General features: G+C 41.7%; 1 protein-coding gene across 1 annotated transcript in view; it reads left to right on the top strand.

Annotated features, from left to right (window-relative positions):
* The window catches only part of LOC104587675 (cold-regulated 413 inner membrane protein 1, chloroplastic-like), a 50,158-nt gene that overhangs the window by 17,305 nt on the left and 15,300 nt on the right, over positions 1-17,553 (top strand). The window contains exons 3-4 of the mRNA XM_010245370.3: positions 16,316-16,411; positions 16,553-16,617. Coding sequence (XP_010243672.1) covers positions 16,316-16,411; positions 16,553-16,617 — 161 coding nt within the window. The remainder of the gene's footprint in view (positions 1-16,315; positions 16,412-16,552; positions 16,618-17,553) is intronic.

The following is a 17,553-nucleotide window of genomic DNA, read 5'->3' as shown; positions in this document are numbered from 1 at the left end:
AATGTATAGGAATTCGATTTGATGTAATATTAATAGAAAATTAGGGTTTTTCTATTTTATTTCAATCAAGATCGAAGTTGATTGTGCAGAAGGAAGGAGTTTCACAGATTAAGGTTTGACTATCTGCAATTTGAAGTTTGAGAAATTGCAAGCTGCGAACTAACCTCTGTTTTGCAGGGTAGCAAATCTACGAACAGCCCGTGTACTGATTCTTGAATGTCCTTTATCAATAATTTAATTTCAGATCATAATCTTGAATTAAAGATCAAACCCTAGACCATTCGAACCAGATTGGACCAAACTGGTTGGACCGAATCTGTGGTTCGATGGGGGCTGTTCTCAGCCCTAATTTTTCATTCTTGGGTCCAGGAGTTAATGTTTAATTGCAAGATCTAATTTGGCCCACACCTGTAAAACCCAGTTTTAATGTGCTAAAACTGCTTATGCTCATTAACTGCATAAAAGCTATATGGGTCGAACTGCTCTTTGCTATTCATCTCATATACCTAGATAATATTATTCAGTAATATTATGAATTATTATAGGCTTTAATAATGGGATTTACAGATATTAATTGATTGGATCATTTTTATCCCTACATGTGATGTATGGATGTGTGATGTGCAATGTTCATGGGCCATAAGTACTTGGCCCATGCTGATACGATAGTGGCTCTTGCGCACACCATGGTTGAATGCACATCATTGCCATGGTGTCCTTAAGATCATTGGATGATCTCTTTTCATGGTGGGCCCCACACCTACTCAAGAGGAACCGTGCGGAACCACTTTGGTTATGCACACCATGGCTGAATGCACACCATAGCCGTTTAGGGCCCACCGAAATCTGGCTTTATGAAAGTCAGTGGGAGCCACTTTGGTTTGACCTAAATTAAACTAGGGTGTAATAATTTTGTTTCCTTCTGAAATATGGGTGCAAGTGATAGGGAGATTCATGTGATGAACTCTCTAAAGACCTTCCATCATTAGCATGAAGATGGGTCATTTAGTAATGAGGAAACGTACCATAAAATTGGGCTATCTGTTTGCTGTTGGATCTGTTGGAATGTTTCATAAGATGATAGGGGTGTCATAGACCGGTGTGGGAGGGGCCTATCCTAAAATGGAAGACTCTCTCACGGTACCTTGGTGTTCACGAATATGATGGGTGAGCACTCACTAGACAGAAAAGTTTATCCTAAAATGGCAATGAACCTTGTCTGACAGAGGCCAAAGAGAAAGCTCATACGATGAGTGGATATGATCCTTCACAGAAAGGTGGTGGGGTTATGTAGCTGAAATAGTTGACTCCATTCACCTTATGTGATTTCCTACATTTCCAGAGACATAATTCGTAGTCTCCGTCACTGAGATAGGAGGGAAATCTCAGATATGAACAAATGGAAATGGAACATAGATTAAAAGCCATATCTATGTAGGTAACATGAATCAAATTAGGTTGTGGACTAATATTTGCTTTTTATCAGAAATGGTAAACAAACAATTCGCAAAATTGTTGGATGACAACAAACTAAAAGGCCCAAACTATGTTGACTGGTACCGTAACCTTATGCTCGTCCTGACATCGGAAAAACTGGACAAAGTAGCTAAAAATTCTGCCCCGGAACGTCCGGGTGATAGGACTTCTGAGGCCCGTAGGAGGGACTACTTGGAATGGGAAGAGAAAAATTCCCTAGCCTGCTGCTATATCATAGCCTCCTTGGATAATTCGATACAACGACAGTTCGATTAGATCGAATTGTCCAAGGATATCTTGGATAGTCTAAAGACGATGTACGAAGAGTAGAATCGTTCTACTCGGCAGAAGGTCTTGAAGCAGTTCATGACCGCGCAGATGTCCAAGAACCAACAGGTTCATGACCATTGTCTCAAGATGATGGGTTATAAAATGATTTGAGGCTCTTGGATCCGGGCTTGCCCATGTTATGAAGGTGGACGCCATCCTAAATTCTTTGCCTCCTTCCTTCAATCAGTTCATCATGAACTATAACATAAATAAGCTAAATGTTAGCATTCAGGAACTCAACAATATGTTGCAGAGGGCCGAAGAACTGATAAAGAAGGATGAGCCCATTGCTATGCTTGTTGAAGACGACAAATCGGGCAAGAAGAAGAGGAAGGCAAAGAGAAAGCCTCAGAAGAAAGTTGCTAAGTCCAAAAGGCAGAAGAAAGACGGAGTATCAGATGCTTGTCACTTCTGCAAATAGGCCGGCCACTGGAAGAGGAACTGTCCTCAGTACCTGGAATCCAAGAGACAAGGTAATTTTGAATCCTGTGTCATAGAAACCAATTTGTTGGTAACTTCTGCTTCCTGGTGTATTGACTTTGGGGCTTCGACTCATGTGTATAACTCACTGCAAGGGTTCAGGATAAGCAGAAGACTGAGTGACGGAGAAGTAACTCTTTACTTGGGGACTTCTGCAAGTGTTGCAGCTACAGCTATAGGAACTGTAGAGTTAATTTTCATAGAAGGAATTATTGTACTGAAAGATTGTCTTTATGTACAAAATTTGAGAAGAAATTTGATTTCTGCTTCAAAACTGTGTGCAGATGGATATTCTGTTTTCTTTAGTAATACGATTACTATTAAAAGAAATAACAAATTCCTCGCATACGGAGAACTTGAGAACGGTCTCTATGTTCTCCATCCTTCTTTGGAAACTAACATAACCGAAACTACGTTGGGTGACATCCCCAAGAAAAGAACCCATGATACAGTTAATCCCACGTGCCTGTGGCATTACTGACTTGGCCATATTAACATAGATCGTATCACAAGGTTGGTAAATGATGGTCCTTTGGATTTTCTAACTGTAGAAGATCTTTCAACCTGTGAACTTTGCCTTCAGGATAAGATGACGAAACGACCATTTAACGGTAAGCCTGAAAGATGTACAGGCACGCTTGACCTTATACATATTGATGTATGTGGTCCTATGAGTGTTAGGACACGTAACCAGCACGTTTATTTTATAACATTCACCGATGATTACTCTTAGTATGGTTACGTGTACCTAATGAGACACAAGTCTGATGAAGGGATGAGAGATCCATCCTATGGACGCCCAAAGATTGCGGAATAAGGGGCGAATTTAAAAAATTTTATCTCTCCCTTCAACTGGGAATCGTATTCCCCATTTAGAAAATCATATTTTCAAGGATCAATCTTGAACCATAAACTGAACCAGATCTGAACCAAAAGGAGTGGGAGAGGATTATACCTGATACGGAGAAATACTATCTCCCAATGGAGGTGTTCACGCCCAAGGAAGGATCCAAAATCTGCTCCCACTGAAGATGGCGCAGTGCAGGGTGGAGCAGAATCAGCAACGTTCTTCAAAAGAACTTGATCCTTCGTAAGGATCAACTGGACGACTTGAGTACAGCTCCAACCAATCTTTTCACAAAAGATTGAAATCAAGATCCAATCTTGATTGCTCCCAAGAACTGGAGATCGAACTGAAGGAATGGCAAAAGCAGGAAGGTGGCGGCAGGAGAGAATTCGCAGTATGCAGGAAATCTCTCAATCTCTCTTTCTTCAAAGAGAAGAATGCTATGGATGTCGTTGTGTAATAGGCTGCCGCCCCCTTCCCCTTTTATAATCTCAAAAGGGATCAGCTCCTAATCAGATTAGGAGCTGCTAATCCAAATCATATTTGGGTTAGAAGTCCCTTAGTGATAAGGGATAACCCTTATCTTATCTGCAGATAAGATCAGCTGTCTCCTAATCTAATTAGGAGGTTTCCAGATCTAAATCCCATTTAGATCTTGGACTCTCTGAGTGGATAGGGTCTAAGCCCAATCCTTTCAGCTGACCCTCTTTAGAATTCGCCCCCTTTAAATGACTGATCAAATCAGCCCAGTTCGAAATGGGCTTAAGGCCCATTTAAGGTTATGTACTCAAAAGGCTTCCAAATTGCTGCCCAGTTGGGCTTCCTTGTATGGCGTGGGACCCAAGCATTGATCTACACATCAGCCACATGGGTTCGGCCCAGCCTTTGTTACAAGGCCTGGCCGAATACACTGTTAATGACAGTGCACCCCCTGAAACCCATCAAATGGGCTCTATGGGCCCAACACTTACACTAAGTGGTCCCTGGGCCAAGCCACCTTGTAACACCCAGGGACTGTGGGCAGATGCAAGATTAGCCCATCAGGTATTATCCTCAATGGTCTTACACTTAACCTCTCAGCCCATAATGATCATACACTGCCCGACAAGAGAGGACCTCTCCCTCGGCTGCAAGGAACAGTGTTGCACTCTCCACTTAAATGGATCCCAGGAATTAAAACCTTCTTGCAAATAATTTAGAAACCATACATATGTACTTTTATATCTTATATAAAATATATTTTGCAAAACAAATCTCAACGGTTGAAATCGGCTGCCGGCAGTCTTGGTTTCCATCAGTGAGAGTGCATCCCCGATCATTACCTTTGTCCGACAAAGGGGCTGATCCTGTCACTATGATCACCCACTTGAGATGAATTCTCGGACTGTCCCAACATACCCAGGTTTTGACCCCCGCTAAGGATCTCACTGATTGGTACATCAAAGATAGCCCAATCCGACACCTAGTGCAGTATCATAATCGAGTCTAGGGGTCGGGTGTAACTTTCCAGTTTTGCCCATCAATCTTCAAGGTCCAGGGCAATACTGGAAATCTGGTCCAGTTCATAGGTTCAATGAATCCTACACTGTATGTGCCTAGGGTCTCACCCTGGCAGCTGAGACAAGCCACCCCAACCGACTTGGTGGCACTACAGTGTCAGCCTTGTCAGGATAGGTCTCCCCAGACCGACCCACTGGCTGTGAACATTCTAAACTAACTCGAGTCTCATTAAGTGTCCAGTTTAAGGGCATTACACAGAAACATACCAAGGGAACATGAATCAAATATGTATCTTTATTGATTTACAATAAACTCATAAAGCACATCATTCTGATTGAAGCTAAGGGCATACAAAACTGTCTAACAGCTCCCACTTGCACTTAGGTCCAATCAGGTACTAGCCGGAGTCCCATGCTTTCCACGTGTTTCTCAAACACTTTCTGTGATAGTGGCTTAGTCAATGGGTCTACCACATTCTCCGCTGATGCTACCTCTTTACACTATCCTCCCGTAGGTCCAGCGTTGTCATACAATAGTGGAATGGGTGATGTGCTGAATTCCAAATTCAGGAATGAACACTTTCATTCATAAGGCAGCCTCACTTACGGCAATGCTTTCGGCTTTGGGTTGTGGACTATTAATTTGCTACTTAGGACCCCTGTTTGCTGACATTCAGGAAACAACACACGATCCTATCGTGAAACCATATCCAGATGTAGACTTTCTATCATCTGGGTCTGACTGGAAATCGGCATCTGTAAACCCCTGGATCTGTAGTGAGCTACCGTCGAACACCAGACAAAACTCTTTTGTCCTTCGAAGGTACTTAAGTATGTTTTTCACAGCAGTCCAATGCTCCTACCCTGGGTTGGCTTGAAATCTGCTTACAACACTCACTGCCTGAGCTATGTCAGGACGAGTGCACAGCATGGCATACATGATGCTCCCTACGGCTGAGGCATAAGGAACGTCTTTCATGCCATCAATCTCCTCAGATATCTTGGGAGACATCTTCTTAGAGAGAGTGACTCCGTGCTTGAAAGGAACATTTCCTTTGTTGGAGTTTTCCATGTTGTATCTCTTGACTATTTTATCAGTGTAAGCAGATTGGGATAATCCAATTATCCGCTTCGATCTATCTCTATAGAGTCGAAGACCCAGTATATAGGAGGCTTCTCCAAGATCTTTCATGGAGAATTGCTGCGAAAGCCATATTTTCACCGTAGTTAACATTCCTACATCATTCCCAATGAGTAGAATGTCATCTACATACAGAACCAAGAAGGCAACCTTATCCCCACTGTACTTCCTGTAGACACAGGGTTCATCTGGATTCTGCTCGAAGTCAAACGATTTGACAGCAGAGTTAAAACGGATGTTCCAACTTCTAGAAGCTTGCTTAAGCCCATAAATGGATTTGTTAAGTTTACATACCATGTTTTCCTGACCTGTAGCAATGAAGCCTTGCGGCTGCTGCATATAGATATCTTCAGTAAGATCTCCATTCAGGAATGCAGTTTTGACATCCATCTGCCAAATCTCATAATCATGGTATGCTGCTACAGCTAGCAGGATCCTAATGGATTTAAGCATGGCCACAGGCGAAAAGGTTTCCTCATAATCGATGCCCTCTTTTTGAGTGTACCCTTTCGCCACCAGACGAGCCTTGAAGGTCTCAACTTTACCATCGGGGCCCTTCTTCCTCTTGTAAATCCATTTGCAACCGATTGCCTTTACCCCGGAGGGCGGATCTACTAGAGTCCAGACTCCATTGGTCTCCATTGAGTCCATCTCTGCCCTCATGGCCTCCACCCACTTCTGGGAATCTATGTCCAACATAGCTTCCGCATAAGTCACGGGATCCTCCTCACTAGTCAAGGTTTCCACCAGGTAACTATCCTGGTCATAACCATAACGGACTGGTGGCCTGGATGCCCGAGTGGATCTTCTAAGTTGGTCACTACCTGGAACTTGTGGGACATCTCCCACTGCTCCTGAGCTCTCCTCATCAAGAACAACTTCCTGACGATGGGTGTCCAGGATATAGTCGGTTTCCAAGAATTGTGCATTTCGACTGCAGAACACTTTCTGCTCACTTGGGTCATAGAAAAGGTAACCTACAGAGCCTTTTGGGTAGCCTACAAATAGGCAACGGCTGGTCTTAGATTCCAACTTGTCTGCACTCGTTCTTTTAACGTGTGCTGGACAACCCCAAATCTTCAAGTGTCTGACACTTGGTTTCTTTCCGGTCCAAAGTTCATATGGAGTATTCGGAACCGATTTGGTTGGAACCCGATTCAGCACGTAAATCGCAGTCTCTAATGTGTAACCCCAAAAGGATGTGGGTAACTCTGAGTGTATGAGAAGCGACCAGACCATATCTAATAAGGTCCTATTCCTCCTCTCTGAAACACCGTTAAGTTGTGGTGTAGCAGGAGGAGCTAATTGTGATACTATCCCATTGTCCTTTAAGTAGTCCCTGAATTCGTCAGAGAGATATTCGCCACCTCGATCGGATCGAAGGGCTTTAATTTCTCTCCCTAACTGTTTCTCGACCTCTTGTCTAAACTCTTTGAACTTTTCAAAGGATTCAGACTTGTGTCTCATTAGGTACACGTAACCATATCGTGAAAAATCATCTGTGAAGGTGATGAAATACACGTGTTGATTTCGTGTCCTAACACTCAGGGGACCACATACATCAGTATGTATTAGGTCAAGTGTGCCTGTACATCTTTCAGGCTTACCACTAAATGGCCGTTTCGTCATCTTGCCTTGTAGGCAAGGCTCACAGGTGGGAAGATCTTCTACAGCTAGAAAATCCAAAGGACCATCCTTTACCAACCTTGTGATTCGGTCAACACCGATGTGGCCAAGTCGGTAATGCCACAGACACATGGGATTAACTGTATCATGGGCTCTCTTCTTGGGGTTTTCAGCCGACGTAGTTTCGGTTATGTTAGTTTCTAGAGAAGGATGTAGAACATAGAGACCGTTCTCCAGTTCCCCGTATGCGATGAATCTGTTATTTCTTTTAATAGTAATCGTATTACTAAAGAAGACAGAATAACCATCTGCACACAGTTTTGAGACAGAAATCAAATTTCTTCTTAAATTTTGTACATAAAGACAATCTTTTAGTACAATTTTTCCTTCTCTAAAATATAATTCCACGGTTCCTATGGCCGCGGCTGCAACAGTTGCAGTAGTCCCCAAGTAGAGTGTGACTTCTCCTTCACTCAGCCTTCTGCTTACCTTGAACCCCTGCAGTGAGTTACACGCATGAGTTGAAGCCCCGGTGTCAATACACCAGGACGCAGAAGCTACCAATAAATTGGTTTCTATAACACAAGTTTCGAAGTTACCTTTCTTGGATTCCAGGTAGGCAGGACAATTCCTTTTCCAGTGGCCGGTCTTCTTGCAGAAGTGACAGGCATCTGATGCCTTGTCCTTCCTCTGTTTCTTGGGTTTGGCAGCCTTTTTCTGGGGCTTTCTCTTCGCCTTCCTTTTCTTGCCCGATTTGCCAGTTTCAACAAGCATGGCAATGGGCTCATCCTTTTTAATCAATTCTTCGGCCCTCTGCAACATATTGCTGAGTTCCTGCAAGCTGACGTTCAGCTTGTTCATGTTGTAGTTCATGATGAATGGATTAAAGGATGGAGGCAGAGAGTTGAGAATAGCATCGATCTGAGTCACCAGATCCAGCCCGGATCCAAGAGCCTCTAGTTCGTTGATATACCCCATCATCCGGAGACAATGGTCGTGAACTTGTTGGCCCTTGGTCATCTGCGCGGTCATGAACTGTTTCAAGACCTTCTGCCGAGTAGAACGATTCTGCTCTTCATACATTGTCCTAAGACTGGCCAATACGTCTTTAGCAAGTTCGATCTGATCGATGGTAAAAGCAATTGGTTGCTAACAGATCTATAAGAGGAAGAAGGGCCCCGATGGTAAGGTTGAGACCTACAAGGCTCGTCTTGTGGCGAAAGGATACACTCAGAAAGAGGGAATCGATTATGAGGAAACCTTTTCGCCGGTGGCCATGCTTAAATCCATCATGATCTTGCTAGCTGTGGCAGCATACCATGATTACGAGATTTGGCAAATGGATGTCAAAATTGCCTTCCTGAATGGAGATCTTAGTGAAAATATCTACATGTAGCAACCGCAAGGTTTCATAGCTGCAGGTCAGGGACACATGGTATGTAAATTAAATAGATCCATATATGGACTTAAGCAAGCTTCTAGGAGTTGGAACATCCGGTTTGACTCTACCGTCAAAAGGTTTGACTTTGAGCAAAACCTGGATGAGCCCTGTGTTTACAGGAAATCCAGTGGGGATAAGGTTATGTTCTTGGTTCTGTATGTAGATGACATTCTACTCATTGGGAATGATGTAGGAATGTTAACTACGGTGAAAGTGTGACTTTCACAGCAATTCTCCATGAAAGATCTTGGAGAAGCCACCTATATACTGGGTCTTCGGCTCTATAGAGATAGATCGAAGAGGATAATAGGCTTATCCCAATCTGCTTTCATTCACAAGATAGTCAAGAGATACAGCATGGAGAACTCCAGGAAAGGAAATGTTCCTTTCAGGCATGGAGTCACTCTCTCCAAGGGAATGTCTCCCAAGACTCCCGAAGAGTTTGAGGGCATGAAGGACGTTCCCTATGCCTCAGCCGTAGGGAACATCATGTATGCCATGCTGTGCACTCGTCCTGACATCTCTCAGGTAGTGAGTGTGGTAAGTAGATTCCAGTCAAACCCAGGGCAGGAGCATTGGACTGCTATGAAAAACATACTAAAATACTTTCGAAGGACAAAAGAGTTTTGTCTGGTATTCGATGGTAGTTCACTACAGATCCAGGGGTATACTGATGCCGACTTCCAGTCAGATCCAGATGATAGAAAGTCTACGTCTGGTTATGTTTTCACGATAGGATCGTGTGTTGTTTGCTGGAAAAGCAACAAACAGGGGTCCACGATGGATTCCACAACCGAAGCCGAATACATTGCCGTAAGTGAGGCTGCCTTATGAATGGAGGTGTTCATTCTGGAATTTCGAATTCAGCACATCACCCATTCCACTGTTGTGTGACAACATTGGATCTACGGGAGATTGATGTTAAAAGGTAGTTTCAACGGAAAATGTGGCAGACCCATTGACTAAGCCACTGACAGAGAAAGTGTTTGAGAAACACGTGGAAAGTCTGGACTCCGGCTTATACCAGATTGGACCTAAGTGCAAGTGGGAGCTGTTAGACAGTGTATGCCCTTAGCTCCAATCAGAATGATGTACCTTATGACATTTAATGTAAATGAATAAAGTATATATTTTATTCATGTTATTGTGGTGTGTTTCTGTGTAATACCCTTAAACTGGACACATATGAGACTTGTGTTAGTTTAGAATTTTCACAGCTGTTGGATAGATTTGGGGAGATTTATCCTGCCAAGGCTGACACTAATGTGCCGCCAAGTTGGTTGGGGTGGCTTGTCTCAGCATGCAGTGTGGGTTTTCTTGAAACCCTGAACTGGACTAGAATTCCAGTATTGCCCTGGACTTTGGAGATAGATGGGCAAAACTAGAATGTTACACCTGACCCCTAGACTCGATTATGATACTTCACTAGGTGTCGGATTGGGCAGTCTTTGATATGCCAATCAGTGAGATCCTTAGAGGGGGTCAAAACCTGGATATGTTGGGACAGTCCGAGAATTCATCTGAGTGGGTGATCATAGTGACGGGATCAGCCCCTTTGTCGGACAAAGTGAATGATCGGGGATGCACTATCTCTGATGGAAACCAAAGTTGTCGGTAGCCGATTTCAACCGTTGAAATTTGTTTTGCAAAATATATTTATATAAAGATATACATATATATATTATGGTTTCGAAATGTTTGCAAAAGGTTTTAATCCCCGCGATCCATGTGAGTAGAGAGTGTAGCACTCTACCTTGCAGCCGAGGGAGAGGTCCTCTCTTGTCGGGCAGTGTTTGATCATTATGGGCTGAGAGGTTAAGTGTAAGACCATTGAGGGTAATACCTGATGGGCTAATCTTGCATCTGTCCACAGTCCTTGGGTTTTTATACGGTGGCTTGACCCAGGGACCATTTAGTGTAAATGTTGGGCCCATTAAGAGCCCATGGTGATGGATTCAGGGGTTCACTGTTTCCTACAGTGAATTCGGCCAGGCCTTGTAATAAGAGGCTGGGTTGAACCCATGTGGCTGATGTGTAGATCAATGTTTGGGTCCTATGCCATACAAGGATACCCAACTGGGCAGCAGTTTGGAGGATAAGTGAGCACATGGACTTAATGGGCCTAAAGCCCAATTCAAACTGGTTTAATATGCTTAATTAAAGAGTGGCGGTTCTGGGATTTAGATCAGCAGATAGGATAAGGGATTGTCCCTATCCACTCAGAGAGTCCAGATCCAAATAAAGATTTGGATAAGGAAACTCCTAATTGGATTAGGAGGGCTGATCTTTATCTGCAGATAAGATAAGGAATTATCCTTATCTCTTAAAGAGAGTCTAGATCCAAATACAAGATTTGGATTAGGAAACTCCTAATGGGATTAGGAAAAGCTCTTTTTAAGGCTATAAATAGAGGAGAAGGGGGAACCCCAGTTCATCCTTCAAGATTGCTGATTCAAGAGAGAAGACAACTACATTTGGACTGACGTCACCTTCTGCTCTTGCCCTCTCCAGTTGTTGCCGCCATTTCCAGTTCGATCTCCACCTGTAGGAGCGTTCAAGAAAGGTTCTTAATATCAGTTTTTGGGAGAAAAACTGATTTGAAGTCGTGTTCACTCGCCCTCCATCAGATTCTTGGTGAAGGATCAGGTTCTTGCTGAAGAACCACCCTGCTGATTCTGCTCCACCCTACGCTGTGTCATCTTCAGTGGGAGCAGTCTTTGGTGATCTCCTTGGGCGTGAACACCTTCATTGGGAGTTGCTACTACTCTATATCAGGTATATCCCTCTCCTACCTTATGGTTTCAGATCTGGTTCGGTTTAGGTTCAAGATTGATCCTTAAAAATGCAGTTTTCTAAAATTGGGAGTGTGATTCCCACATGGGAGAGAGAAATTTTTGAAATTTCCCCATCCTACCTGCAGGGTTTGGCCATCCATATGATGGATCTCTCATCCCTTTAGGTGTAAGATTCCAGTTTTGCCCATCTATCACCATGGTCCAAGGTAATACTAGAATTTGGTCCGGTTCAGGGTTTCAAGAAAACCCACACTGCATGTACCTTAGGTCTCAACCTAGCAGCTGAGACAAGCCACCCCAACCAACTTGGCGGCACATTAGTGTCAGCCTTGGCCGGATAAATCTCCCAGATCTATCCAACGGCTGTGAAGATTCTAAACTAACACGAGTCTCATAAGTGTCTAGTGTAAGGGTATTACATAGAAACACACCACAATGACATGAATTAATTATGTACTTTATTCATATACATTAAATGTCAAAAGATACATCAATCTGATTGGAGCGAACGACATAAACTGTCTGACAAAAAGTAGTCATTGGCTGGTTAAAAAAAGGAGAAAGGGTATTATGGCACTTTAGAAATGAATTTAGGCAGTTCAAGATGCTGTCAAGACATATGCAAATTCAGTTAAGATGGGTTAGGAGGTCTGCTAATGGTTTGGCAGATGGATTAGCTAAACAAGGAGGAATAGACATCATTTGTTTTGGGCTCAATGTTAGTTGGGTGGTGGGATTCTTTGTTGCAATGGGTGTTATTTTTAACAACTTCTTGTTGTATTATTCTCATTTTAAGTTCTAATAGAATTCTTTGAGTTGCTGATAAAAAATTATAAAGAGGTCCCTGCACTAAGACTTTTCTGAGTGGGCACACCCTCCTTCATACTTTGTTTGCATTTTGCCCCTTAATGTGTGACCTCTTAGGTTCACTATTAGGTAGTGGAAAACAATGCTAAATTACTTCAGCATCCTAGATGGAACTCCTTCCAGCTGAATTCAATTAAAAACTCTTTTAATTCACAAGAGTTCCACAAGTCATGAGTACACCTAGCAGTACATCATGACTACCCTAATTGCATGAATTCGACAGATTTGAACCTTTCCATCTACAATTACCATGTGGTAGAATCCTTCTATCTATAATGTCTTGGCATTATATTCAGGACACTTGGATAATGGTGATGCATTGACAGTAGAGTTGTTTAGTCTACTCTAGAGATTAAGCTTTACTAAGCCATTTGGGTTTCATAACTTGGAGGTGGAAGGTGACTCACAAGTAGTCATTTCATGGACAAATAGTACCCCAGTCCCATGGATTTGTAGACACAATCCGGGGAATAGAAAATTTAGCAAGGGAGATGAATGCTGTTTTTAGATGGGTGAGAAGAACAACAAATGGGATGGTGGATAGTTTGGCTAAGCAAGGGACTAGTAGACAACAAATATTTTGGGCAAAATTCTAAAGTTGTCTCTTGGTGGAGAATTTTCCACCTTTGTGTAGTACCTTAGTTTGAAGTTAATAAAATCTTTCTTTGTTGATAAAAAAAGAGCTGAGGGTCATGGTGATTATGTCAAACACCATATAGCTCAATCATATGTCCCACTGGATTGATGGTGACTCATATGGTGACACTTGGAGCTCTTTCCATTAACCATGTTGTTTTGGCCAAGGACTTCTGAGTCACATGGAGAGTAATAGATCCCATATGTGCATTCACATACCTCTATGTATAAGTCACCATAGCTGACATGTGCAGGCCTCATTTTCCTAACTAGGTTATAAGTATTTATATTGTCAAACTATGGAGGCTCATGCACAAGGTATCTATAATGCCTCAGGCAAGGATACCCACTATCTCCCATGCTGTTTGTCTTGGTTACGGAAGTATTGAATCTTTTATTGGAAAGAAGTGGGCAGTTGAGTCTAATTGAAGGCTTCAAGTCGGGCAGAGATAGACCATATATCTCTTATCTGCAATATGCAGATGATACCTTGATTTTTTTAGATGCTTCACTTGAGAAGGTTTTAAATCTGAGGGTAGTTTTGGCAAACTTTGAGCTGTTAACGGGACTGAAGGTGAACCAATCAAAGAGTGTGTTGATTGGAGTTCGGAGGGTTGAAAGGGAGGTTCTAGTGGAATGTGCTGAAGCCTTTGAATGTAAAATTGGAGAACTCCCCTTTATATATTTAGGGATGCTGATTGGGGGATCCTCAAAATCTGGTGCATTATGGAGACCAATAGTGGAAAGAGTAGAGAAGAGGCTGGATGGTTGGAAAGCAAAACACTTATCTTTGGGGGGAAGAATAACCTTAATAAAGAGTGTTCCCTCTAGCCTACTGACTTACTACTTATCCTTAGGATTCTATCACAAGTGGCTGAAAGAATTGAAAAAATTCAAAGGGATTTTCTTTGAAAAGGAGTATGTGGGGAGGGAAGGGGAATGAAGTTTCACTTGGTAAGCTGGGGGAAAGTTTGTACACCAAAAGAGAAGGGTGGGTTGGGTTTTAGGAGAGTCAAGATTTTTAACAAGGCATTGATTGGAAAGTGGCTGTGGAGATTTGGCTCAGGGAGGGAGGAAAAGTCATTATGGATAAGAGTGGTGGTGGGTAAGTATGGGATGGTGAGGTTTGGGTGGGAATCCAGGGAGGTGAGGTCTTCATATGGGGTGAGTGTATGGAAGGGGATCATGAAATTCAATCAGGATTTCATGGATTTATCAAATTTAACCATCCTGGACCCCTCCATCCAATGGATTTATCAAATTGAATTTTGATGGTAGTAGTGAGGGTAACCCTGGACCTTCTGGCATGGGGGGTTCAGAGATGAGTGAGGCACTATTAGGGCTATATTTTCTGGCCCTATTGGTGTAGGTCACTCACTGAGAGCTGAAATCCTTGCTTTGATGGAAGGAATTCAGAAAGCCAAGGAGTTAAATGTTTCCAAACTGATAATTGAAGGGGGCTCAAAGCTCGTTATTGGTTGGCTCCAAAAGGAGGAGGAGATGGACTGGTGGGAGTATATAAATGAAAAAAAGGTTCAGAGATTTGGCTCAAGGAATGGAAATTCAATTTAAATGGATTAAGGGAGATGCCAATAGCTTGGCTGATGCTTTGGCTAAGCAAGGGGTGGGAAGAAGCGACTTGTTCTAGGCTATGTTGTAATGTTTTCTTCTTTTTGGGGGAGTGGGAGCTAAGAGAGTTTGTCTCTCCTCTCCTCCTTGTATTTTCTTATTTATTTCTTATTGATTTTCATTCAGTTATTGATAAAAAAAAAATCAATTAGGATTTCAGGAATCAGGTGTCTAACAAGCTTCTCGGTTGGAGATGGAGCAAGAATCAGGTTTTGGGAGAACATTTGGTGCGGGGCAGGTAAACTGTGTGAGCTATGCCCAAGTCTATATAGGTTATCTGAAGCTGAAGTAACCATAAGCCATTGTTATGAGAGAAGGGGGGAACAGTTGGTCTGGTGTCCAAGGTCCAGAAGGCCTTTGCTGGATAGAGAATTGGAGGAATGCATTTTCCTTCTGGAGGGGTTAGAGAAAGTGAAAATCTCAGCTCGGTCAAGGGATGGATTCTGGTGGAAAGAATGCTCAAATGGGAAGTTCTCTGTTAAATCATGTTATATGGCTCTCATCAGAAATATTTCAGATTCAGATCAGGTAGCTGCTGTTTGGGGAAATCCGGTTCCCCCAAGAGTTGAAACTTTTGCCTGGCTAGTTGCCATGGATAGTATTCTAACAATGGACCATCTGAAATCCAGGGGCTTCAGCTTGGCTAATATGTGTGTCCTCTGCAAAGAACAGGAGGAATCTGTCAGTCATCTTTTCACCTCTTGCAAGATTGCTGAATTCTTGTGGAGGATATTTACTACTATGTTTGGATTCTCAAACTTTCAGCCAGGCACTGCTGCAGGAATTTTTTTCATGGCCAAAATTAAGAGGGAGCAAGAAAGCAAGAATGCTTTGGAGCTGTATACCGTTTGGAATTTATTGGAATATATGGAAAGAAAGAAATAGAAGAGTTTTTGAAGAAAAATACTGGAATTTGGACAAGAGTGTGGCAGCTGTCATCAACTCGGTAGCAGATTGGGTTCTTGCAACTCTAGAATTTAAACATGTCTCCAGGGAGGATTTGGGGGATAATTTCAGCATATCTCAAATTCTTAACACACTTAAGAATACACTATCTTGACATAGATACTTTGGACTATTCATATAAAATGCAACATTAGTGAACATGAATGGCAAAATTGCCCTTTTATTAATAATTGTGAACATTACAAAAATGCCCTTCTTCAATATCACGCTATTAGTTTTAGGGCTATGACTAACATGAACACCTTAGTTAGGATTAGCTTCGAACCAAGGTTGATCTGTTTTGGCTTGGTTTAGCTCTTACCCTCCCATGTTGGACTTGTGTTGGCTGTTCTACATTAGGATTTTTCTTGAGTTGGTGCTGAACTTATAAAACCTACCCAAGCTGCATCCCTTATGGGGCCCTATGGTCCTAATTGGTTAAGTAATTTTGTAGCTTCAGTAACTGTTAAAGAAGTAAAAAGATCCTAATGAAATGTTGATCATAAGAATTTCAGAATACTGTTATTAGAAGAATTAGTGTCATACTTCTCAGTATATAAAGTGTTGAAAATTTTCTAATAGACATTTGAATTTCTGTTCTAGGGTTCTAGTGATTTCCAAGGGCACTGCAGTTCATAAATCATTTCTTGTTCCTTTGTTTGCTCTACAAGCACCTAGAAGCGTGGTCTCATGGATCAAGTAATTCATATGCCATCCTTGATCTTTCCATTTTCCTTTTTTATCACTTGCCAATAGAAAAGCATGTTCTCTTGATCATGATATTATTTTATTTTCAGAGAAAAAGATTGAACATGCTTTTAAATTATATCTGATTGACAGGGGTGAGTATGGAACTTGGGCTGCTTTCTTGGCACTCCTTGTTCGCCTTTTCTTCTTTATTCCTGGTAAGTCGTATAGCTAAATCACCCTAACATGATGACTATTGTAGCTATAGCATTCTTTTGTTAGTCCTGTTTTCACTTCACAACACTTATAATTACATTTTAGATAACCAACTGAAGCATCAATGGTGTTGGACCTTGACTACTGTTGAGCAATAGATCAAATGTAATGATCTATTGAATATGGTAAAATTTTGTATTTTCATGTGTGTAAATTTGAATTTTACATTTTTCAAAGAAAATATTTATTGAATATGGTAAAATTTTGTATAATGGGGATACTGACTAATAACAACTTTTTATAATGGGGAATTGTGTTTTAACTTTTACCTACGGAGCAGTTACTATAATAATTTTCTAATCCAAGCCAATACCCTAATTAAATTAAGTCATAGATAATATGTACCAGAAGGCAGCATGTTTACTGAAAAGCAAGGTTCAAAGTATTGATATGTATTGCATTGTATTGTATGATACAAGTAGAAATCTTGCTGAATTAAAAAATCTGTAAAAGAAAAGATGTTTTCTTGAAGAAGAGAAGAGAGAAGAAGAAGAGGAAGAGGTTTGAGAGAGAAAAGAGAGCTCATTAATCTGGCCGCCCCCTTCACTAGTATTTATATTAAAAATATAAAGTGGAGTACAATGACAAATATGCCCTTATAGGGCGGCAAGCATCTAAAACTGCATAAAACACTTAACAGGCAATCAACAAAGGGCCTAATAAGAGTGCTGTGGTCCCACTATCTAAACAATAAACATATAATAGATTACTGCTAAATCTGCACAAAACTGATTAAATCCTTAACAATACATATTATTTTTTTTTTGAAATTGTTTATACATCAAATATGAAGGTCTTAAGACATCTGTCAATTGCAATTAATGGTAGTAGGTGAGCAATAGTTAGTGATAGATGGACATTGAGTGATGAGAGTATCA

This window comes from Nelumbo nucifera, chromosome 3 (assembly GCF_055504915.1).
Source record: "Nelumbo nucifera cultivar China Antique chromosome 3, China Antique-T2T, whole genome shotgun sequence".
Classification (NCBI taxonomy): domain Eukaryota; kingdom Viridiplantae; phylum Streptophyta; class Magnoliopsida; order Proteales; family Nelumbonaceae; genus Nelumbo; species Nelumbo nucifera.
This window is presented reverse-complemented; position numbering and strand designations above follow the sequence as displayed.